Raw genomic sequence first — 25,656 nt, 5'->3', positions numbered from 1 at the left:
TAAGGCAATCCACAACCACATATATGCAGTCCCTGCCTTGGGCTCTAGGCAGTCCTGTGATGAAGTCCATAGACAAACACTCCCACTTCCTATCAGGAATCGGAAGTGGCTGAAGTAAACCGGCTGGATAGGAGTGTTCTTGCTTATTCTGTTGGCAGGTGGGACACTCCCTAACATACTGAAGTACCTCTACTTTGAGCCCTTTCCATGTGAAGCGCTCTCTAATCTGCCGGTATGTCTTGTAGAAACCAAGATGTCCTGCCATAGGTGAATCATGAAAAGATTTCAGAACCATCCTCCTCACTGCTGATCCTGGAACCAAAAATATTCGCCCTTTGTAAATGATGAGCTCATTCACAAGGGTGTATCTGCTGTCCTGAATAGTCCCATCTATGAATCCAACTGCCCAAGTATCCTTTGCATACTCTACAAGGATCAAGTGTCTCCAATCCTCCGATATGTCTGTCAATAAGCTCAAATGGGGCCGACGTGATAAGGCATCAGCAACTACATTCTGTGTCCCCCTAAAATATGTAATGTCAAAGTCATAGGACTATAACTTGCTCACCCACTTCTGCTGCCTATCATTGAGATCTCGCTGCTCCAAAAAGTATTTTAGGCTATTATGGTCGGTTTTGATAGAAAATTTGCTACCTACCAAATATTGCCTGAATTTAGCCAAAGCATGCATAATAGCTAACATCTCCTTATCATAAATGCTGAAGCTCCGCTCTGGCCCTCTCAATTTCCTGCTCTCATAAGCAATAGGGTGCTTCTCCTGCATAAGCACCGCTCCAATGCCCTCCCCGGAAGCATCACAGTGTAGCTCAAAAGGTTTGTTGAAATCTGGTAATGCTAACACTGGACAAGAAGTCATCAACTCCTTAAATTTCTCAAAACACTCCTGTGCCTCAGGAGTCCACAAGAAAGCTCCCTTTCTCATCAAATCTGTCAAGGGTGTTGCATGCCTAGAATATCCATCCACAAACCTCCTGTAGAAACCACATAATCCCAGAAAGCCCCTCAACTGTGTAAGGTTCACCGGTGAAGGCCACTCCACAATGGCACGAATCTTTTCAAGATCCATGCGTACGCCCTCTGCACTGATGATGTGACCCAAGTACAACAACTCTGTCATGCCCAAATCACACTTCGACTCCTTTGCATACAAGGACTCTCTGCCCAATATATCCAACACTGTGTCAAGGTGAACCAAGTGCTCCTCCCAAGATCTACTGTACACCAAGATATCATCGAAGAAGACAAGAACAAATTTCCTCAACTGAGGATGGAAAACCCGATTCATTGTTGCTTGAAAAGTAGCAGGTGCGTTAGTTAGCCCAAATGGCATAACTACAAACTCAAAATGGCCACAATGACATCTAAAGGTTGTTTTCTCAATGTCCTGCTCTCTAACTCTAATCTGGTGATAACCTGATCTCAAATCTATCTTCGAGAAGAAGCAAGCTCCATGAAGCTCATCTATCAACTCATCGATCCTAGGAATGGGGTACCTGTTTTTAATTGTCTTCCTATTAAGCACCCTGTAATCAATGCACATCCTCAATGTCCCATCCTTCTTCTTCACTAAGACCACTGAAGAAGCGAAAGGAGACTTACTTGGTCTAATGTGGCCCATAGCAAGTAACTCCTTTACGGTTTTCTCAATTTCATCCTTCAACCTCTTCGGATGCCTGTAAGGTGTAATCATGATGGGTTTAGCCCCCTCCTCTAACTCAATGATGTGCTCAATACTCCTGTCTGGTGGTCTACCTGGTGGAATGTCACTGAACACCTTAGAGTGTTTAACTCTAAGCTCCTGAATATCAGGAGGATATTCAATCTTCTACTGTCCCTCCTGTGATGGCATCAACATGCACCCTGCTGCCCACTCTACCTGATCATGTTGAATCAATCTAGCCATCCTCCGGAAAGAAACCATCCTGAGATCACTGTCCCTGATTGCCTTAAGAATATGTGTCTTCCCATTCACTTTAAACCTCATCTCCATCTCCTTGAGGTTAAAAGTGAACTCCCCAATATCATGCAACCAACTCATCCCAAGGACTATATCTGTATCTCCCATAGGCACAACATAGAAATCTGCCTTAAGGTCATAATTATTAACTTTCAATGGGAGTCCAGTGATCTTACGATCACATTTGAGGACATAGCCATCAGCTACCCTCACTCTAATTCCCCCAAACTCCTCTGTTTGTATGCCACGCTTCTCCACCATCCTAGCATCAATGAAATTATGAGTGGCACCTGTATCAACCAAAGTTATGACTCGTTGTCCAGCAAGCACTCCTCTCATCCGGAATGACCCTTCCTGCCTAATACTTGTGAGACGAGCTTCCCTAAGTTGCCCATCTCCTTCCCCATCCTTGGATTCCATTTTAGACAAGTTTTCAGCCTTGTCTTCCTCTTTTTCACCATCTATTTCCTCTATATCAGACTGCTGGTCTGAATTATCTGATTCTGATTCCTCATAGTATGCCCACATAACTCTGTTAGCTTTGCCCTTTGGTCTAAGAGGACAATCATGGTTTGCATCATAGGGTCCTTTACAGTAGAAACATAATTTTTTCTTCCTCAAATCATTTAATGTTTCCCTGTCAAAAGGTGCTGGAGTTTTATCTTTAGAATCATTTTTAAAATCAATCCTCTCTGGTTTTTTATAAAATGGTTTGTTATCCTTACTAGAAGATGCTCCTTTGGACTGAAATTTGTTTGTTGGGACTGCATGTTCCATACTTCTTGCCTTTTTCATAGCTTCCTGTAAAGAAATAGGATCAAATGCCTTTATCCAACCTCTCAGTGGTTCGGATAGGCCCTCAATGAAAAGAACTATCAATCTACGCTCTGAAATGTTTGGCACCATGACTGCCAACCGCTGAAATTCACCAATGAAATACTCCAAGTTGCCTGTTTGTTTCAGTTGTGCTAAGTCCCGGAAGTAAACCTCTGGATCTTTCTTGTCAAATCTTTCAACCAACCTTTCCACGAAGTCCTGGTACTCTGTCACCTGATTATGCTGAAGTGTTACCATACCATGGTACCACCAATCATGTGCTACTCCCTCCAAATGCAAAGTGGCGTATTTGATAGCTTCAATCTCTGTCATTGGCCTCAGTGCCAAAAATGTGTCAAGCTTATGAATCCAAGCTTGAGTTGTCATCTTACCACTCCCATCAAATGTAGGCATAGTAAGCTTGCCTGTAACTCTATTTAGCTCACTATTTTGACCTCTAGGCCTCCTATCCTGTCTGAGTGACTTGTAATGCTCTCTCCTCTGATTAACAAATCTCTCGAATGTCATCCTCTCTCGCACCTATGGAGTTAATAAATCCCATTCGTCATTCGCAGCCATGAGGATATCTGCGAACATCTCCTCTCCTGGTTCTCCTGTAGGTGCTACCTCAGGCTCATCTCTAATGAAGGTAGGACGTGTAGGCCTGTCTGCTGTCTTGGAATGAGTCCTATGAGCTCTAGGTGACCCCACTGCACTCCTGTTATCCCCTTGCTCCTGATTCTGTCTGTCTTGTGGGTTCATGCGCTCAATCATGGTGGTGAGTGCCTGCAAGGCCTGAGCCATCTGCTGCTGTCCTGTAGCCATTACTCTGAAAAATTCCCTTGTTTCTTGCTCCTCGTTCCTATCGCCTCTGGGTGGGCTACCCCCTTGCCTGTCACCCATGGTGCCCGGCTGCCTGTCAAATTCTTGTTCCCTGTCAAACAAAGCTCGCCTGCGAGTGTAATATCTGTGAGAGCCAACCTCAGGCGGCTGCATGTGATTGCTAAACCCTCAGGATGGCAGGATTTAGCTCTGATACCAATGTAAGAACCCTTACTAACTTTGCCCTTAAATCATTGATTTCTACCCTTGGGAATTTTGTCAAACACTTGTCTTGCAAAGTCTGTACTTGCTGTTATGAGTTTTCTGTTTGTATTGTTTGGGTTTTGTACACTGCAATTAATGTTTTGAATGCCTCAACCATGAAAGATTGACTAACAATGTCATAGAAATGATATGCCAATTGGTTTTGATGCATATAAGTAACTAAAAATAACAACTACAGCTGCTTGACAAATCATCAAACACTTGGCATGCAAACTAGAAATTATGTGGCAGCAGCATAATGAAGTTTTTATTAGTTATTCTCACACCAAATAGTTACAAAGGTATAACATGTAATTTCCAAAACTTATGATAGCAAAATTAGAGAACCTGATATGTAAAATGCTTGCTGCAAATGATGGTCTCCGCTCTTCAATGGACTGCCAATTAAACGCGTTCCTGCTGTAGCTACGAATAATTTGCCAATTAAATGCCTGATTTCTTAGTACTGTAGCACGTCACTATTCACGCCACTGTAGCGTTTCACTATTCACGGATTACTGTAGCGCGAGTACTGTAGCGTCTACTGTAGCGCGGTTACTGTAGCGTCTACTGTAGCGCGGTTACTGTAGCGTCTACTGTAGCGCAGGTACTGTAGCAGCAATTGTATCTTGAAATGATTGCTTCAATTCTGATTTTTAATGGCTACCAAATGAAACTGTAGGTCTGCAATTGATATATATTCGAAAATCTGCATACCCTAGATGTCTTCCCTTCTTTTTAAAGCCCAAATAGAACTCCAAAATGAAGCTCTCCTGAAATGCCAAATTCAGTGGATATTTCACCACCTCAAATAGTTGCAACACTGAAGAATTGTCGCTCTCCAATGGCTGACTGAATCAGAAACCCTTGGCTTCTTCTCCCAAGTTCATAACAAACAAATATCAATTCTCTGGATGGATGATATAAAATGAGCTCTTAAGTCCCTTTTTATTCTTTCTTATGAGAGCTCGAACACTTTCTTGGCCAATGTGGGATTAAAGACATATTCACACATTATAATATTAAAGTGACTTTATTATTATAAAGTTACTTTATAACTTTATAATAACATTAAAATATTTAAATAAATCACTTAAGTCACTTTTAATTAAATTAATTAAATATAAAGTCATCTTTTTTTTTTTTTTTTATTTAATGACTTATAAGAAATTAATTTAATCAATTTCTCCTTATTTCTCCACTTAGCCTTTGGAGAATGTAAAGGCTAAGAACTCCACTGAGATGCTAAAAAGGTGGGGACATTACATTATGCTACAAAAACACAAGTGCAATGGTGGATGTATCTGTTGGTTTTAATTAGGGAGAAGAGCGGATTCCTGTTGCCTTAATGAGCGGATTCCAATTGCCTAAGGCAACATTGGAATCCACCCTTTAGGGCTGGACCCTTTTCCCCACACGCCATCATCAAATAGGGCTGGGCCCCTTCTCACACGCCACCCCCAAATAGGCCCAGCCTCCTAAAAGGACACGCTACACCCTTGGCGCAAAAATTACCTTATTCAAAGGCCAACTTAATTAAGAATGAGATGGGTATAAATAAAGATGTAAAGTGAAACATTAGTCACTTGCAAAATACATATCATTTGTGAGATTCAGTCTGCTATTAGCTAATGCGAAATACATCAGAAAGGTGCGAATTATCTCCAGTCAACTGCGAACTTTGTAGCTCCTCCTCCATCATCATCTCTGCTGCTGAAAGTGTGATTTCCATTCAAGTAGAGGTGCTGGCCCTGCATGTAATCTCAGAACTGCAGCAGACCTGTGTATATTGAAAGATCAGATCTGATTGTTGAAGTGCAGACCTGGACAGCAGACAATATATTGAAAGATCGGATCTGATTGTTGAAGTGCAGACCTGGACAGCAGACTACAGACCTATTGGAGACAACCTAAGAAGCAGCTTGTGTGCTGACCTATTTGCTAAGTGAACTGCTTCATCAAAGCCCTAAGAGATAAGTTGTAATCAGAAAATTCTGCTTAATTCATAATCAGATCCGAGGATCTTCTGGCTGGGTTTTTCCTCCTAGGAGGTTTACCCAGGGTACTTGTGTGTTGTGAGTTCATTTTGTTTATTTCTCCACTTATGCTTAATTCTGGAAATCCTAACAGCATTTAACATTAATCTAAAATTTAGATAGATTTCTATTTTCTGAACATTGTATTAATCTGAAAGTCTAAAATTAACAGTATCTATACTAGTATCAGGCATTGGAGATACTGCCTGATATGTGCCATGCAATCCCCACCTCTCATTTTCAATCCTATTCCATGAGACTCCGTGGGGAAAGGTCGAAAAGGGAAATGCCTAATGTTCGATTAGGAAAATTAATTGATCCTATTGGTCCACTGAAAAAACTGCTAAGCTTATTATTTACTTATTATTAATAAGAACAATAATACTATTTTTGTATTGACTGATAGAAATAGATAGCATGGAGCGATTGGAGGTAGGTATGGGTCATGAACAAGTCTAGATCACAATGTATCTCTCTTTTTTCAAAATGAATATAATGAGTGCTGCCCCTAGCAGCTATTAAATTATTAAAAAAAATAATAATAATACTATTTTTGAAGCCGCCTATAAAAACAAATCAGATAAAATGATCTTAAATTGATAACATATAAGACTACTGATGTGTCAAACTTTATTGTGCCCAATGGTGAGAGAATTGATTGGCAGATAGGAGAAACATAAATGAATAATAAATGATGTAGCGATCTGTCTGCTGGCAAAAAAAATTAATAAGAATATAAAAATTACATCAGAGCCATCTTAGATACTATTTCAGCTTAAAACAAGTTATTTCTCTGAAAAATTAGCAGAATGGCACCTCTGAACAATTAGCAGAATGGCACGGTAAAAAGCCAGCAAGTTTGCCATCACAAACAACTATATTCTACAATATAATACAAATCCTTCAGCAGAAGGACCACAAACACCCAAAGCACCACATGTAAGATGCTCGTTGCCACCCCCATACACCTAAATAAAAGCCTACCCTACAAAGTAAGATGTATCTCATGACCTGCTGTCATACTTGTCCTTGCAATCAAACCACTACAGTGATCACAAACCTTAAATTAACCATCTTCACAATATGATAAAATGTGTACTTAGCTTTAAAACTCCTAACACATACAAAACAAAACATAACAAAAGGGTTTGTACTACACCAGCCACAAAAGAATAATCTTTTTCCCCACATGATAATTATTGTACTTTTGTGATTTCTTCTTTTGTAAACACACAACCATGCACTTTAACCCTACATCAAAAAATAAAAAATGCTGAACCTGTACCCAAGACGTGCTGAACGTATTCTCTCCAACTAATATGTTGCAACAAAATTTTCACTTCAATAAAAAAAATGAAATAGATTATATTCTTTTACATTATACTCATAGTTGGCTAGTATGTTGCAACAAAATTTTCCCTTAAGAAAGAAAAAGGAAAAAATGAAATTGAATATATTCTCTTACATTATGCTCATAGTAGGCTACCTTTGCCAGGTCACGATACAGAAATACTCTCTATCAAAATTGATTCATTACATTATTAAAAAATCCATCACCAAAGAAAAACTCCATACTTCAAACTCAATTCACGATTCTACAAGGCAGACTCGGATAATAACAATATGTCATTTGGAAATGTTATCTCAAGTTACATTTTTTAAGCCAACCCACTCAAAATACTGAAAAGAAAAGGAAAGAGCAAATGCAACCGTGTTTACATTGCAATAGTCATATTATTTATTTGTTATAGAAAAAATACTTTTCCCTCCACTTTATTTTATAATTGAAAATCAACAATTACACCGAGACACAAATATAATTTGAGATACAGTAAAAACATACTTTAAATGTTGTTTCTAAGGAAAGATTTTTCAACTTCACTAACTGTATAGACTGATGGAAAAAATACGGTCCACAAAAGCCATTTTATAGCCCTGGCCCCTGATTATGAATTACACAGACCATCATTGATATTTTTTTAATTTTAAATTAACTAATTTTTAATCAAGGAAAATTCCAAATCAAACGTAAGTTACAGAGGTATGAACATAATAATTACAGATGACATGGAAATTGGCACATAGAAAGTCAATGCCTGTAAATCAAACTAAGCACCAATCCACCAATATGATTTCAAAAACTTCTTGATAAGAAGGGCAATAATAGCCACAGACAAACCAACTGCTAATAACGTTAGACCTCTATCATCAGGAGATGTATGTTGTCTATTAATTGTTAGGTTATTCCTCGTTTCATGATCCCTATTTGCTACATCTCCATTTGGAACTCCTGGTTCTGTAGGTGATCTAACTCCTGGTTCTGTAGGTGATCTAACTCCTGGTTCTGTGTGTGGTCTCAACTCTGCACTGGTTCTTGCTATTGGGGGAGTTATATCAGGATTCAAATGTGATTCATGTGCATCCCCAACCATCTCTTCTGCTTGTAAATGTTCTCCAGATGTCACGGCTACTGCATTTGCCTGGTCTTCAACCTCAGGTGTTATAGGTTGTGAGGCATCTTGGTTGTCAGTCACAGAACTAAGTTCAGGTGCGAGAGTCGCCTTTTTCAACATATACTCGTGAATCTATAATGCAAGAAAATAGTTAAGCCACTTGAAATATATGCAAAACCATAAACATGAACAAAGAAATATATGCAAAACCATAAACACGAATTGCAAAGAAATGTAACCAAGTCCAAATGTAAAATTCAAAACGGCATTAAAACAAACCTCGTTAATTAGTTTCTGTCGGTCTGTGTTCCCAAACTTTGGTGGATGAGCCCGGGACTTAATGGCAAGAGCACTCCTTTCTTCCTTACTGTAATCAAGTGACCCAACAGCTCCCTCAGGTTTTGTTGGCATGAATGCAATAAGAGCCACCAATGCAGATCGAACTGCAAGAATTTCATTACATTATGAGCAGACACATAGCAAAACATCAAGCATGACATAACACTTCAACCAGTGACTACATTGTCCAAAATCTAATAGTTATGAATCATTATACCATGTCAAGTATCTTCCTTTTCAGTTTCTTCAAAGCAAAAACACTGAACAGTGATGCAACAGACTAGATTAAAAAGACGCATCCCCAGAAGGTAAAGATAATATTGGACAATTTTTTTGATTCATAAGATTATAGAATTGCTTCAAAATGTGCACAGACTAAATTATATCATACTACTGCGAAAAGTATTTTAACGTAAGGCTAACTGAAAATACTAGACACAGAGAGATGTATCTTCACCCAACCTAATTAAAACCAAGATAGTCCTAAACATCCCTTGGATATTCTGGTACAGACACATTTATTACTTGGTCTGCCATCGGCTAATAGTTGTTTCCACTTTCCAATGACCCTAAATGCAATGGAATCACAACCTATAGGTTATTAATAACATTTTGACATATTTTTCAAATTCATATGTTCCTTTCCTGTATCTAACAGTTGATAGCAGATTGCTCCAAGGTCTACGTGAATTACCAAGGCCCAATCTCCAACGAGCTTGGTTATCGGATCAAAACTTGAGACAGAATTTGAACAAGCTATAAATTAAAATTAAAGAAGTGGTGTCTCATACGCTGGGATCCAACATTTCACCTTTACCTTTTTATTCATCTTCATTCTAAATTTCACTATAGACTTTGAAATTAAATTTGGTTTATGACTCTCGAAACTCTTACAATTGGAAGCCCATTTCATTTCACCACATTCTCTTACTATATATATTCTTTATTGTTATTTTTTTAGGTACTTATGAACTTATTATTGTTCAGTTTATTCTTTGCAAAATTTTAATAACATCTTCCTTTCCCTTCAATGTAAATGATAGATTTAACTTCATGTTAGGAAGCCCATTACATGCAAGTATTGCATTTACTTCAATAAAGCTATTTCATTTTGTTGACAGGAACAAATAAGAAATAATCAAAAGATGCATTACTGGGTACTGTGAAGGAGGATCCCAGAATTGTACCAATACAGTTCTAGTGCTGGTACTAGTACTAGTACAGATACCTACTCGGTTCTGATATTATTATCCTGGGTACCCATCGGTCATATTAAAAGCAAAAATTGAAAAAACGATGCTAGCTACCTGGCTGTCTTACTTTTATCTTTTTACAATTTTGCTAGTCCTACTATAAATGGTTCAAACAAACCAATTGCTAAATACACACTGGATAAAAAAAGAAATATGATGAACGTATACATATGCATATATATGTATATTATACATATATGTACACACATATACAGTATATGTATGCATATATATACATATGCAATAAATATTAAAAATACATACACACAGATACATATCTATATATACATATGCTATAGATAGATATATAAACTCATATATACAGTTATAACTTATATATACACATACAGTGTGTGTTTATATATAACATTCCCAATTATCGGTAGCGTTTCATTATTTGTTGTCTATAAAATTTGATACTATGACTAATTTTATTTGCTTTTTCTAATCTTGTTAATTTTTTACCTTTTTTTGGAAAAAAAAAAAAAAAAAAGAAACCCAAGTATCTGTAACTTGCACCATAAAGGATGGAAAATGAGCATCTTCCTCTCAGTTTTCTTAAAAAATTAAGATCACTTCACAGAAGGCCTAAAACTGTGTCTGTGAATAAGTTGTTTCTTGCCTTGTTCTAGCAGCTTCTGTAAGTTGTAAGGAGTAGTTGTTACAGAAGCAGCTTGGATATTCTTTATCTAAAATATTTTAGATTTTCATAGTGACATAAAGTTTCCTCATCATTTTACAAGGTAAAAAGAAATAAAAACAATAATTTAGAAAAAGAAACAACCACTGGGGAATAAGTCTACTAAGTAGACAGTTCGAGTTCAGGTTTGGATTTGCACTTGATTTGCAGATTCAGCAAAAAAAATGTGGGGTTGGATTCGTTTTGGCTTTGTTCATGCAAAAAAATATATATAAAAATCATAAATATATCGTTGCCCCCTTACATCATTGCAAATTAAAGAATATCGTTGCCCCCTTACATAACCATAAAAGTGACTAAACTCCATTTATTTATGTTATAATACCCACTCAAATTAAAAAGAGAGTTGTTAGGCCACGTCACAAACAATATGCCTAGCATAATGTATACTCCCTGCTAAAATTGCCTATTCAAAGATGAGAAGGGTACATGTGAGAAACCCAAAGGGTGAAACCCCATTCTGTATTGTTTAATAAACAGATCCCCATCCTCAATTACAGGAATGTGAATTTGAATGTGCTACACTTGGTTAAAAGGCCACATATCAATTCATCCCACGCTCAAGTAAGAAGAAATTGTCATATTAGTTGACCATTCACCGTTAAGGACACAGTAGGGATGTGCGATGGGCAAAAGGTCACGGATACATTGGTTAAACTCTTTATTGTCTGTTTCTTAACTGGTTCATTTATGGTTTGTAACTTCAAAAGAAAACATTTTCAAACTTGTCAGACTGCAGCAGAATCATTTTGGGTTCTAGAGTAAATTGCATGCCCTGCAAAAAGCCAACCTGGACTGACCCAGAATTCTAACCGGGTGCAAACCGGACCTGGATTGAGGGCATGCAAGGCACGAATAGCAACATAGGAATAAGCCACAGCCAGTTTTACTCTGAACAATGCACACTGTATCTATTAATTTGATTTAAATGTAAAATTATTTTTGCTTAAATTGTTTGTTGTGTCACTGTTAAGACATATTGGCAATTGCTTTGCATGCACACCAGGTGTGAAGGAGCCAAGGCTCTGTTTCTTTATCTAAAGCTCAGGGATCTTACTGAGTGGCGTGTGAGAGTGCCATCCTCAAATCTCACCATGTCTGAACCTCATTTCTTAAGTTGTTTCTATCTCCATTTTCTATCCAATTTATGTTTTTGGTAAATGAAAGACTTTACCACTCTGGAGACAGTAGACTATCCAACTTCAATGATAGTTGATAATATTTAATAAAATATAAAAAGTTACTAAGTACTGGAAGCTTTCACGAACAGCTTTCAGAAAGATATTTTTGTGGTATTTTACCCGTGTATTTTAAGTCATCAAGATGACCTAAAAAATAATCATCTTTACTAATGGCAATCTTCTGTGTGATTGCATGCCTTCAAACCAATGGAAAAATATTGCATTACATCTTCACAGTTTCAAACGGATATAAAACATGAGTTGCCAAAATTACCACTCCATGATGGCTGCCAATGCTCTGGATGATAATTTGATATGCTCAAGCATATTTTTGTCTGTGTTTCAAATCTGCCATTAGGCTGCAAAACAAACAATAGCCACAGGATCAGACTAGATACAACTGCATTGCTAAGAATCCAAAAAAGAAGACAGCTTAAAGAATTAACATTATCAAGCATTATATGAGGAGTCTTCTTAAGAACAAAATTTCTACTTTAGTGGATTTATAATGCACATCAAGCAATCATAAGAGTGTTTTGTAACTCAACAAGGTGATGGGGCCCTTGACTATCTTTAAGATCAAGCAAACAACTTGAACACTCCAAAAGTTTTACTTTTCTACTGAGTAGGGGCGACTATTCTGGATCCTAATCTTAAGATTCTGGATCATGTGTGGATCATATCATCTAGAAATAAGTAAATTCATTAACCTGGACCAGGATTAAATCTACACCCGTGACACCTCAACCAATAACTGGTACGAATAAAACCTAGCAAACAGCAAGGTTTTCCACCAACCAATAAACCCCACCAGACCAGAAATGCCACCGTCGGTTCATTGACTAAAAATTGACAATATAAGCAGACTATCAAGCATAAATGCCATCAGAAGAAAATGAGCACATCTAAAGCTAAATAGTGAACATTAGAACTCGAGAACAACAGATGGCATAATGACAAAAACAAGGAACAATATAAATTACTGCTGTTGCTCCTTTCTACAATCCAAGAGGGCCAGAATCCAAGTAACTCTTATGAGAAAAATAAACTAAACAAGAGTGTTCGTATGCACAATCGGCATAGATAATTCGTTCACTAAAATTCTAGAGATTTTACCAAGGAGGGACCGAAATTGTGCACCGCAAAATAAAGATAAGTACAAAGCAATTCGCTCACAACACAGTAACGTCACGACATTAGGCATCGAATTCAGGATTATTGCATGTGAATATTATAAATCAAACATCAACACAAGGAAAGTAATTATTATATTACATCAATTATACACCATTATATCTCTTGACATATGGATGGCTGGAAAGAAGGCCGCGGATAACAAGGCATGCAAGTGATTAAGTTGTGCTGTGCCAAATGGGTATCCATTACTATTATAATTGTAACGGAATTCCTCAGATAATACTCCTCCGCGAAACCCACAAAGGTAGGACAAATTTTGCATCAAACAGAGTCGAGCCCGAAAGGGATCTTAAAATTAGGTGAAGATAAATACTATTGCTGAATACATGGCAAAAGTAAAGCAAGCATACCGTCAGCAGCATAAAAGAGGGGGGCTTGAGAGGGTAATCGGCAGGCAACTGGATCCGCCCGTGATAGATCCCACCCTCAAACTCTGTGTCACGAGGCCCTCTGATAGCAAACTGCCACTCAAATACATTTTCCTGTAAAATATACCAGAAGATCAAAAACCCAACTACCCCTGATCATTGGTTTCTGAGAAAATCAATTGCGGTCAGGCATACCTCCAACGGAAGGCTCATGTAATCATCGCTCGGATTGTTCTGCATTTCTTTCAATTCCTGCATGATCCTCTTCACAGCAGGATTCTTCATGTTGATGTTGTATTTCTCTGACATCTTGTCTGGATTGAGGAAGTGACAGAGTAAGAGAAAAGATATGAGCTATTGTGGACGGTATGCACAGCTTTGTTTCTGGAATGCCCAGACCCCGGCAAATCAAATAAGGTAGAGTAAAAACGACCTAAATAGTCGATGGAAACGAAATGGTCCTCAGTGTCTTTGCCCACTCATGTCTCGCCACGTTTCCTTCTCCACCAATCACCTATCGATGCCCTGTCATTTTTAACTTTCACCAACCAACCAGAACAAACCACCAATTCTATTGTCCAGCTGTACAGTTTAAATTCATTTATGAAGAAGATTTAGGGCTGATCCATTCCCATGGAGACAGTTAAAAAGGATTATTTTAAAAATGTTTTTTTTTAAATATCTCAGGGATGTCCCCCTTTCCTAGGGCGAGACTAATTCTCTCAAGAATGATAACTCGCAAGCCACCATTATCTTGTGTACGTGCCGTTAGGAGAATCAATCTTAGGTTTATATGAAAATAACCTAAAGTCTTTAGTCAATTAATATAATTTGCACATTAGTTAGGATCTATATGAGAAGAATCCAAAGTTCTAATTCAATTATACCATTTGTAGTCACACAAATCTGTCTGGCTTAATTAAATAAATATTCGCTATTTATTTGATTAAAAATCCATTAGCCATCAGTTAATAAAATTAATATTTAATTAATTCATCTCAAAACATTCTTCTATTAATTAAATAAATTATTTGATTTATTTTAATTAATTCATTAAATCAAATTCCAATCAATTAAATAAATAAAATCTATTTATTTAATTAAAATCCCCCTATTCCTCTTTTAAATAAATTAAATAAAACATTTATTTAAATCATTATCCCCACCCCACTTGCATTTTCCTACAAATGCAACTTGCACACATTTATTGAAATAAATGAATTTTTATTTTAAATAAAATCCTATTTTCCCTCACCCACCAAATCCAATTTCAAAATCTAATCCCCTTCCAGATTCTTCTAACCCCTTCCTAATTAGCCTAATCCATCCCCTAATTATTGTCACATTCCTAAGAAAAATGAAGTCACTTCTCAAAGACTCCAAAGTCTTTGAAAAGCATTTAATGCTTTGTGTGTTCAACAAATTAACCCCCAAAGTCTTCCAAGACCACTAATGGCTCTTACATAACCATTTATGGTTATTTCAAACTTGTCCCCCCAAACATTTATTGTTTTGACCATATTCATCTATTTCACATTTGCACAAGAGTTTATCCATTCGATAAAAGCTTTATTCTTTGAATAAAGAGTTTATTCATTCAACCAACCTTGATTTTAACTCCCAAGGTCATATCAAGCATTTAATGCTTATTCCCTCTCCTCTCAACCTATCTCACATTGACACTTGTCACCTGGGATTGGGTTGAAATCCCTCACATGGATTTGAAATCATTCAACCCTGACCCTTGTTGAGATTACTCAATCTCAACTATCCATTGCTCCATTTTCCCTATAAATAGAGCCCATTTCTTCATAATCCAGATCCTGAAAACTTGTATGCATTTAAGCTATAAGCATTTTAAGAGAGCATTTTAGCATAATTAACTAATATCTTGTCATTTTGGATAAAATCAATCATTTTAGTATCAATAGTTTAATATTAACTTCTTTATTTACATTTAGAGCAATATTTCAATCTCAATCCTCCATAAGCATCCATAGTGCAAAAAGCTGCTGAGAGCTACACTATTTTGGAACTTGGAGAGGAGAGGAACAAGGGAGAAGGAGAGGAGAGGAACAAGGGAGAAGGAGCTAAAAGCATGCTAAGAGGCATTTGGAGATGTCTCATTATCTTTATTTCATTAGTTAGATATATTGGCATGATCTTAATGTCTCTCTTGATATGCTTGTTTAGATTAGTTTTTTATTGAATAACACTAACGATTTTCTTGTGTGTCTTGTGTTGTTTATCTTAGACTAATCTTGTCCATTTTGCAAGGCATCACCATTCATTTGAGCTAAATAATTTGTTTTATAAAATAGATCTGTATATATTTAGTAGTGTTGTTTGATTTAGTTGAGAGAAGAATTGTTTTATATACCATACATATATGCAAAATTTTATTTTATTTTATTTTTAAGTTTAAACATAATTGTATGCTTTGAGAATAGTTCATTAAAATTTATACTATATAAATAACAAGATAGTATATTGGATTAGTTGTTACCAATTCAATGAACATATGTTTAATGGTTGAGACCAACTTAAAGTATAGGCAAACACGATGCTAAGGATACGTTGATTAATATTATAGTGGACACCATGACAAGGTCAAAGATGAATCAGATGATTTCATATACCAAGGATACAAATCTGTTTGGACTCAAAGGCTATCAATGATTCTTTAGCGAATAAAAATATCTTGTAAATGGAATTTTTTTCAGATTGAATAAATAAATCAAATTGTAGCCTTAACAACTTTAAAACTAAAGAATACTTCTACTATTTGAAAATGATATAATAGCTTATCCTATGTATTTAAAAGTTTAGGTTCAATTATAGTAAATACTAGCACTTGCACCAAAAGGGGGTGCAATGGTCACATCGATAGGAATATTTATATTAGAAAGTACAATTTGTTGTATACAAGAGGCGTTATTTTTTATTTTATTTTATTTTTAATATATATATATATAAAGTATGATGAATTAGATTGTTATGTTTTGTGTATAGAATTTCATTCTTATAGGTTTATTTTTATTTTATAGATTACATTAATAATGATGAGAAATATATATCTAAAGGTGTTAAATAAAATATAATTGTGTACATTTTTTTTGTAATCATGGAAGGAATGTTCTATAACAACTTTATTTTGGTTTAGAAAGATAGAAGGATTCTTGAAGGATGTTTTGGGCAAGATCGCATGGCAAAGGCTTGACAAGAATCACCACCTTCCCAATGGCTCTCTCAAAATAGTATAAACTTTTCTTCCATTTCTAACCACCTCAAAGTTGATCCAACTTGGGACATCTAATTGTCTTCAAAGCTTGAATATTTACCAAGTCACAATGAATACACTTATGTTCCTTGTTATACAATCCCCTATTCTCTTTGGTGTTTGCAAGATGCAATTCCAAAAAAAATCACAAATTCATGATGTTCAAAGGAATTGTACTAATTAAAAAGTCCCTATCAAGTATCATCACCTCTGGTGATTCTAGAACTTTAGTACTAGTATACAACGATCCATAATCAAAATTTAGTTACCTATTGGATAAAGTAAAATACTACTACATAAAATAGTTCCACTTTATTGCAAGCTCAACACTTTCTTTCATAAGCCCTTATTAACAATTTGGATCATTCAATTCTAAATCTTAAGGTAGTAAATATTGTAGACACTTAAATTAATTATTTTCATTAATTTAACCCTCCTACATAATTAATTTATTTAATTGTGTTAGCATTTATTCTTCTCAATATTAATTGAATTTAATCTAATTAATATTGTCACTATAGTCCATATAATTGATTTATTTAATAAATCAATTTTCTTTTCTTCCTCTAAAGTACTCGAAAATTAACTTTTCTTAATCCCCCCTTTTAATTAATTAATTATTCGAGGTGATTCCTACAAATCACCTTGTCCTAATCCATCATTAGTCTAATTAATGCTTCTAGAAACTCTTTTAACCCTACTTAGCATTATTCTCCAGATTTTAATTGCTCTCACTCCTTCTCTCTCCTAGTCAAATCCTCCTACAAATCCCACTTGCTCCTAACCCTCACCTAATTCTTCTAAATAGTTCCCCTAATCCCCTGTTAGTGCCTGATCTCCATGATTAGACACAAAAGTCAACCATATCCATTTATGGTTAAATCCTCTTGTCCCCCTCCTCACCTTCCAGCTTAAATGCTCCCTTTTTGGGTGAATGTGAGATTTTCAAAATCTCACATTCTCCCATGCTTCTCATCTTCCCAAGGAATTTTAAAATTCCTTTTCCCTTTTCCAATCCCCATGCACACAATATCTTGAGATTTTTTAATTCCATGTGCATCCCCCAAGAAATTTTTAGTTCCTTTTATCCTTCCTAGGTGCATTAGAAACTATTCCCTATGTACCTTGAGGAAGGTGGAGACAAGAAATGCCTTTATGGCAAATATCTTGGTCTCCACCCCCCTTGTCATATCATTGTCCATTGATCCATGTGATCTCTTCCTCTCGGTCCTAGCTCTCCATTGCTTTCCAATCTTGACCATCCATTTTACTCCATCCAACTCTATAAATTGGGGTCTCCATCCCCTCATTTGACATCTCCAATTCAAGTAAGTTTATGCTGCCACTTTTGAGTTCAAAAACCTATCCAAGAGCCTACACTATAGTCATATCCCTCATATATCCATACTTAGCCATTTGCATCCCACTTGAGCATCCATCATCCATTCATCCATTCAATCCCTTAATCCATTTGTTGTGCACATTGGAGAGCCACCCACATCAACTCATTGAGCTAATCAAATCAGGTTGGAACCTCATCAAAAGCTCAATCCGAGGAACAAGTGAAGATTCTGAAGGTATAATGGTATTTGATCTTGTTTTTTTTGATATGTTTGCATATTTTATGGATTGACTTAACCATTGTATCCTCTTATCACATCAGTTTTTCCTTGGTTCATTTGGGCATGCCCGGTGGGACCCACGTCTCAAAAATCTAACCTTTTTTACAAGTTTTTCGTGATTTCTAGCTGCAGGTTTTGAATCAACGCGGGTGTCTGCACAGCAGCGTGTGCGCCTGCGCTTTAGCGTGACCGTTTCAAATTTAAATTTTACTAACCCGCCATTTTCGCAGGTCTGTTGATCAGCGCAAGCATCATGGCTTCAACACGTTCGATGTTCATAATTTGTTTCATTGGATATTTTAGATTTCCTTTTTTTTAATTTCATGTTCCTAATTAGTTAAAATCAAAAAATCAATTAAAATCAAAAAAAAAAAAGCTAGTAATTTTGTTTAGTTCAAAATTTTAATTTTTCGGGTTGATTACGCGTCAGCGCGTGCACAGGCGGATCGGCGCTTGCGCCCTGGTTCCAGCGCGACTGCTAAACCCTATTAACCCGCTCATTTGAAATTGTAAATTTTGTTTTCCCACTAAGTATTTTTATATTTTCTTGTTTTTAACGTGTACGCATTCACATCAGCGCATAAGCCTATGCATTAGCACGTTTGATCAGGTATAACGGCAGTTCAAATTTTTTAATTTAAATTTGATTTTTTCCCACTTTCTGATTTTTGTAAGCGGTGGACTTACTTCAGTGCGTGCACCGGCGGATTAGCGCCTACGCAGGTGTCATAGCGCATTCGCCTGTGGAACACCGCCTGCATTGTACCCCTTAGGGATTTGGTTTACTGATCAATTTCTGAGTTATGCAAATCTGCACCGTCTGCCCAAGATCAAAAACTGAGACTACTAACTCATTTTTATGCAACACGTTTGACAAAGACATTTTTTTTCCCACTCGTTTAGATGTTTTTCATGCATTTCTAGATTAGCAAACACTTACTTTTGGGGCTCAAAATCTTACAAGTGTTTGTCTCTTTTAGAATAGTTGCACATTTTGATTTTCTAAAGGTTAAAGGACATCATGTCTTCCATGTCTTATTTTATTTCGGTTGCATTCTTTTACCTTTAGAGGGTCTACCTTCCTGATTTGCTTGGCACCTCGCATAGGCATTGGTGAGAGGGGAACGACCCAAGTGGTAACGACCTAAAGCCAAGCTCTTCCGAACCACTATAAATAAATGTTTTTGTGACCAAAGTTGCAAACAACATGTGTTGATTAGTTCATACTGACACTATGTCTCCCCATAAACCCTATAGAGCGTATGGCCACATGAATGGATGCCTTGACTAAGAACTCTTGTGTTTAGAAGCCAAAAGCCTTCTAGTCGTTGGTGCAGGAGGTCAGAGCTCTAAAGGCACTCACATTTTTACAGATCTTAGTAGAGATACAAAGTTCACCATGGGGAGTTTTCATGGGGACTAATGCTTGGTTTCCCCAGAGAAGTGAGTGTCGAGGATGGAGCTAGTGGGGTCAAGCATCTAAGTATCCACTCTGATTAAGCGTAGCTAGGAAACCAAGTGAGATCCATGACTATTGTCCTTGCCAGCCTTAGGAAATTTTGTAAAGGTGAATGATTGTCTTTAAGTCACACTTGGCCAATGTGTTTGCTATGCTTGATATTTTCTTGCCAAGAGTAGAGTGACAAACAACATCCCCACTTTCCACATTTGACAAACATTCTAAAATCCAAATTTTCACACCTTGCATAATCAAAGTCCAAATCTAGTCCGCCACATTTTCACCTCATGTTCCATAAGCCTAAGTTGTACAAGCATCCCAAGAAGTCAATCCATCGTCCAATCAAGAAGAAGAAGCTTACCCAAACCCAACTCATTAGACGTCGAAAGTTTTGGTATACCAACCGCAAACTCTTGCTCAAACATAGGACATTTTTGCACTGATATCACGATTATATTCATGGTCATAGCAATGAGTTTGATGCTAGTGAAGAGCTAAGAGTTTGTGCCCTACACCAAGGATCAGGCTTGTCTTTCAATACCAACTATCATCAAAATCAAGGTGGTCACATCCCTTAGTACAATTTTTCATCCAAACCTATCACTTATTGAGTCATTCTCATCCCAAGGATAATCTAAGTCATCAATTTCTTTTAGTCATCACTATCATCCTTCTTTGATATTTCATCATCAACGTTTTCCAAAAGACTTAGCACAATAATCAACCACATAAATCAAACCTTAATCAAATCAATCCTCAATCAATCAAATCAATCCTTAATCAATCATCCTTCAATCAAATCAACCTCACTCTAAGGTTTAATACCTTGGGAAGTTTTATTTAGACCTCATCTTATATCAATTAATCACTTGGCTTTTGTGCTTGGGAAAGAATCTCCCCCAAGTACCTTTGCCTCATCTTTTGGGTCAATCAAGACCTCGATCCTACATCTTTATTTTGCTTGGGATCATTAGTCAATCCCTAGTATAAAGAGACTTTGATCATTATCCTAAGATCTAAATTTTGCCCAACTTGGTTGTCACCTTGTTTGTGGTTTTCATCAACATCCCCCACCTAAAATCATCATCCAAGGACTAAGGTGCAATATTAATCAAACTCTTGTCCTAATCTAAGGATCCCATCAATCATTCCATCCAACTTCATCAAATCCAAATCAAATCAAAATCCAAAATCCTAGCTAAGTCATTTCATCAAACTTTTCTTCCAACAAATCTTCCTTAAGATTATTCTTGTATGGTCACAACTCGATCTCAAAAGAAGAAGATGGCCGAACAACAATATGGCATGTCGGACATTAGTGTCCTATATCAAGACCCTACACAAGATCCCACGCAAGGTCAAAATGTACAACCCAATATTCAAGATCCACAACCGCAAGTGGATCCTAACATGGTTGATCAAGACGATCTCTCCTCGAAGGTGCGAACATTCTTCGAGGATTCATACAATCAAGAAATGATAGACAAATTCCTTCGACATAATCCTAGTGGTCTCCTAAGGAACCTTATTGAAAATGGAGCTCACCTTCCCCTTGATTTCGACATATCCATTCTTGATCAACAACCACAAGGAGAATTTGCTCCTACTCGCATTGTTGCGCCTATTATTCATCCCCAATCTATAGCACCTGTGGTATCCATCCTCGTGGTTTCTATCCAACCTTCTTCCTTCTTGACATCTATACCATTATCCAACCTGATCACGTCTATTCTCCAACATGCTTCTATGCCATCCTCTTCTACACACCCACATGTCTCTATTCCACAATCTTCCATCCCTCTCAACAATACCGCTAATTTGATTAATACTTCTCTTCCTCCTTCCACAACAATTTGCGGGTCACGACCAATTATCACTCACATCGGTCATCACATCTCACATTCCCGCTTGTTCATCCTACCAATATATTAGTGGTGGTGGTATACCTTCCACGAATCACCAGATACTCGAGGTAAACACGGTCCATCATGTCTAAGACTCGCAACATGATATAATCAAGGAAATTCAGGACATGAAAAACATCAGCAAAAACATGAAGGAAGGGACTAACAAAACAGTTACTTATTCATTTGAGGAGTTTTGTCCTTGTCCTTATGATCCATCAATATCGGTTGCACCTTACTCTCTAGGGTTTGAGATGCCTAAGTTCACAAAGTATGAGGGTAAGGGGGACCCCCGAGACCATATTCGTGAGTTTCACATCTTATGCCAAGAAGTCTCCTATAGTGATTTATATCTTTGTAGACTATTCCCTGAGAGTCGAACGAGAGACGCTCTTGCATGGTTCTCATCCTTTCCCAGAGGTTCCATCACTTCATTTCCAAACTTAGCAGAAAAGTGTGTGGCCCACTATGCTTACAACATTGTTAATGACATTTCCATGATGGACCTTTGTAACACAAAACGGAGGCCTGGGGAAACTTTCACCAACTTCTTACAAAGGTGGTGACACCTTATCAAGAAATTCCAGTAGGATATGCTAGAACAACACCAAATTAAATTATTTCTGAAAAATCTGGTACCCGACCTATCAAAACCCTTGACATCTGAGTGCATAAAGTCTTTCCAAAAGTTGACTGGCAAGGGCCTACCTCTTGAACGTGTCTTGTTAGAGGATGGCACTCTAAAGCATTATCAAAAATCAAATCAGAATACTTCCTCTTATCACAATGATAAACCATAATTTTGATCTAAAAACAAGAACGTAGCCAATGATGGTGTTACTGATGCAAAGCGGGTCCAGATTGTGGCCACCCCTTCAAAGTCCACCACCACTAATCGTCAATTAAACACTCAGCAAAATAATCAAAATCAATCTCAGACGCCCCCCAATAATGTCTCAGTCCAGGGGCAACCACCCCAATCTAACAATCAGGCTCGAAGGGAGTATACTCCCCTTTCTGAGCCCATTGAGGTTGTGTTCCAAAAGCTTGTCCAAGCTGGTGCAGTTGTCTTTCTGATAACTTGCCCGTTTGATCTTAACCAACCTAAACCTGGGTGATATAATGAGAATGAGTATTGTGACTATCACCACATCAATGGGCATGATACACAAAAGTGTATGAAATTAAAGAACTACATACAAGATCTCATTGATAAGGGTGATATTGAGGTAGCAACAACAAAACCTAGTAACAATAACGACAAACTTAAGATGTACCAGGAACCCTTCCCAAAGCATGACAAAGGCAAGGCCTCGTCATCTAATGTTGTGAACTACGATTATACCAATCATATAACCGCCTTTGACTCCTTGGTAGGTCGTATTGATCCTACAGATAACCACGTCAACGTCATCACTGTCCAAGGAGATAATCTTCCCTCTTCCCAAAACAAACCTAAGATCATTGTTCAATGTGGTCCTATCCCTCCTCAATCGGCAAGCAAACCCAACCCTGCTAAAATAGTCATTCAAGGCGTCACACCTTCCACTTCCCACTCTTAAAGTGACTGTAATGTAACCACCCATCATGGAAGAGTAAATGCCCAAGGGGCTCCCCCTCCACTGAATCCTCCCCCCATGACATCCACCCACCGATATGACCTCCTTGATAATCTTGGGAAGACCCCTGCACGAGTCTCCATCTTAGAGCTCCTCAAGACCTCCCTTGTCCATAAGGAGATTTTGGAACAAGCCCTCCTCAAATCATGTGTCCCCGACAATATCAATGTTGCCCAATTCCAAGCCCTCATCGAATACCTTGTTGCCCAAAAACACCTTGATTTCACCTCCAATGATGCTCCCGTTGACGACGATCGTAATAAGTCATTGCATATTGAAGCTCTTATCCAGAAACACAAGGTTAAGAACTTCTTAATAGACGGTGGATCTGGACTCAACCTTTGTACATACAAGTTAATAAAGCAATTGGGACTTTCTAAGGAACTGGTTGATACATCAGGATAAATTACAATCAAATCCTATGATGATATAGAAAGGGTTTTCAAAGGAATGATCACTTTACCTCTTCAAGTGGGCCCTGTTACAATTGAGACCCCTTGAAAAATTTTGGATCTTGATCTCCCATATAACATTCTCCTCAGTTGCTTGTGGATTCATTCCCTTCAAGCAGTACCCTCCACTTAACCACCAATGCCTTAAATTTCCCTTCAATGGTAGAGAGATCACTATCAGAGGCAATCCACAACCTTTTCAGTATTGCAAGCTCTTAGAGGAAACACATCCATACCATTGCCCGTTAAATAGACCCGCTCCACCTCCTCCATCTATCGCATCTAAAGTTACCACCACCTCATCCCAAACAAAACCTAAGGTCAAGATCGTAGACAATGGCTGTGGAAAATACAAACTTAAGGATGTCTTATCAATATGCAATCTCCCCTTGTCTCCTAAGTCATTTGGAAAGCCCAAATAAATAAATAAAGATCAGAAACCCATTATACAATGTAAAGACACCACCTTCAAGCAGTGAGGCCCACTTGATGAAGATAGTCTCAAGACAAATGTTTCTTCTTGGTTGTACTGTGAAGAGGATGAAGAACCAACAAATATTCCCAAGAAGATGCATCCAAAAGCATTAGCCATAGTGGATAAGACGGGTTATAAAGGACACAACCTTGGACCGAAAGAAAAAGGAATCAAAGCACCAATAAATCCCATCTCATGCAAGTATAATAGGAGCTTGGGATACACTCCGGTACCTAAGATCACTATTGCTGGTACCCCTTCAAGTCCCTCCTTGGATGTCGAAAACTTTGATAAAGAGGAATTCCACGAAATGCCTTTTGAGTACGAAGATGATGTCTTCTTTGACACCCATATCAACACCATCACCCCCACAATCCCTTCCACTCCACATGAGCTGCAACCTGTCCACCCTGAGCTCATAGGTTGGGACCGACAAGACAAACTCGCTTTAGACATATGTGTCGATGACAATACTCTCATGGCTCTCCTGACTACGCGTAATTTAGAAGACTGTAATAGAATTCATGGGGTCCAATTACATAAGAACAGATACTTTGGTATTTAGGTCAATGCCCTTAGTCGCAAAAAGGATAATAAAAATAAAAATCATGATTCCTTAGGTGAAAACCTTCCTGAGGCACCTTTGGATGAAGGAAAAGTAAAAATAAAGGGTGTATCCACAAGTGAAAACTTGGATTAGGTGCTTGAGGATGAGTGACTTGACCTCCCTACCATTGTTCCTCCACAACAACACGGGTCAACTTTACTGATAGAAGAAACGTACACTATCAATGTGGGCACTGAAGACACCCCAAAGAACGTGTTCATTGCTAAGTCCTTGTCGGATCAAGAGAAACCGAACTTTAACAATTTTCTCACAGAAACAAAGATCAACTTTGCCTGGTCATATGTTGACATGTTGGGCCTTGATCCTGACTTAGTAGTCCATGATCTTGTTGTCCATTCAGATGGTAAACCTGTAGAGCAAAAATTTCATAAGATGCATCCACACATTGCACTCCTTATCAAAGCAGAACTTTGAAAGACGTTGGATGTTGGATTCATAAAACCAATAGATTATCCTGACTGGGTGTCCAACATTGTCCTTGTTGGCAAAGCTACTGGGAGCATCCGCATTTGCACATATTTTCGAGACTTGAATAAAGCCTACCCCAAGGATGATTTCCCACTTCCCAACATAGACATGATTGTAGATCTCACCTCGGGACATGAAATGTTATCACTTATGGATGGATTTTCTGGATTCAATCAAATTAGGATCGTGGAAGGGGACCAACACCATGGGGCACCTTTTATTATCAAGTCATGCCCTTTGGTCTCAAGGATGCTGGAGCAACATACCAACAAGCAATAATAACAATTTTCCATGAACTTTTGCATAAAATCATGGAGGATTACATGGATGATATCTTAGGAA

At 37.6% G+C, this 25,656-nt stretch overlaps 1 protein-coding gene across 2 annotated transcripts; it reads right to left on the bottom strand.

Moving 5' to 3' along the window:
• Nucleotides 1–7,765: 7,765 nt before the first annotated feature.
• On the bottom strand, nt 7,766–13,868 carry LOC131045106 (ubiquitin-conjugating enzyme E2 32). Of its 2 annotated transcripts, none has more exons than XM_057978641.2 (5): nt 13,603–13,868; nt 13,390–13,500; nt 12,117–12,201; nt 8,649–8,812; nt 7,766–8,501 (listed from the first exon to the last, which is right to left on the bottom strand). In XM_057978641.2, the coding sequence occupies exons 1-5, from the start codon at nt 13,714–13,716 to the stop codon at nt 8,025–8,027; spliced, it is 951 nt and encodes a 316-aa protein (XP_057834624.1). In that variant the 5' UTR covers nt 13,717–13,868; the 3' UTR covers nt 7,766–8,024. The 2 variants fall into 2 exon arrangements, with proteins under 2 accessions (XP_057834624.1, XP_057834623.1); XM_057978640.1 differs by having other exon boundaries at nt 13,390–13,521; nt 13,603–13,840.
• Between the last annotated feature and the right edge of the window lie 11,788 nt (nt 13,869–25,656).

Source organism: Cryptomeria japonica, chromosome 3, assembly GCF_030272615.1.
Source record: "Cryptomeria japonica chromosome 3, Sugi_1.0, whole genome shotgun sequence".
In the NCBI taxonomy this organism is placed as follows: domain Eukaryota; kingdom Viridiplantae; phylum Streptophyta; class Pinopsida; order Cupressales; family Cupressaceae; genus Cryptomeria; species Cryptomeria japonica.
Note: the sequence above shows the minus strand (reverse complement) of the source record. Positions and strands in the feature narration are given on the sequence as shown.

Excerpts from the sequence above, each read along its gene's own strand:
- LOC131045106 (XM_057978640.1), bottom strand. The coding sequence starts at position 13,716 with ATGTCAGAGAAATACAACATCAACATGAAGAATCCTGCTGTGAAGAGG. Across the intron at positions 13,522-13,602 it reads ACATGAGCCTTCCGTTGGAG|GAAAATGTATTTGAGTGGCA; the intron begins GTATGCCTGACC and ends TATATTTTACAG. Across the intron at positions 8,502-8,648 it reads GACAGAAACTAATTAACGAG|ATTCACGAGTATATGTTGAA; the intron begins GTTTGTTTTAAT and ends CTTGCATTATAG.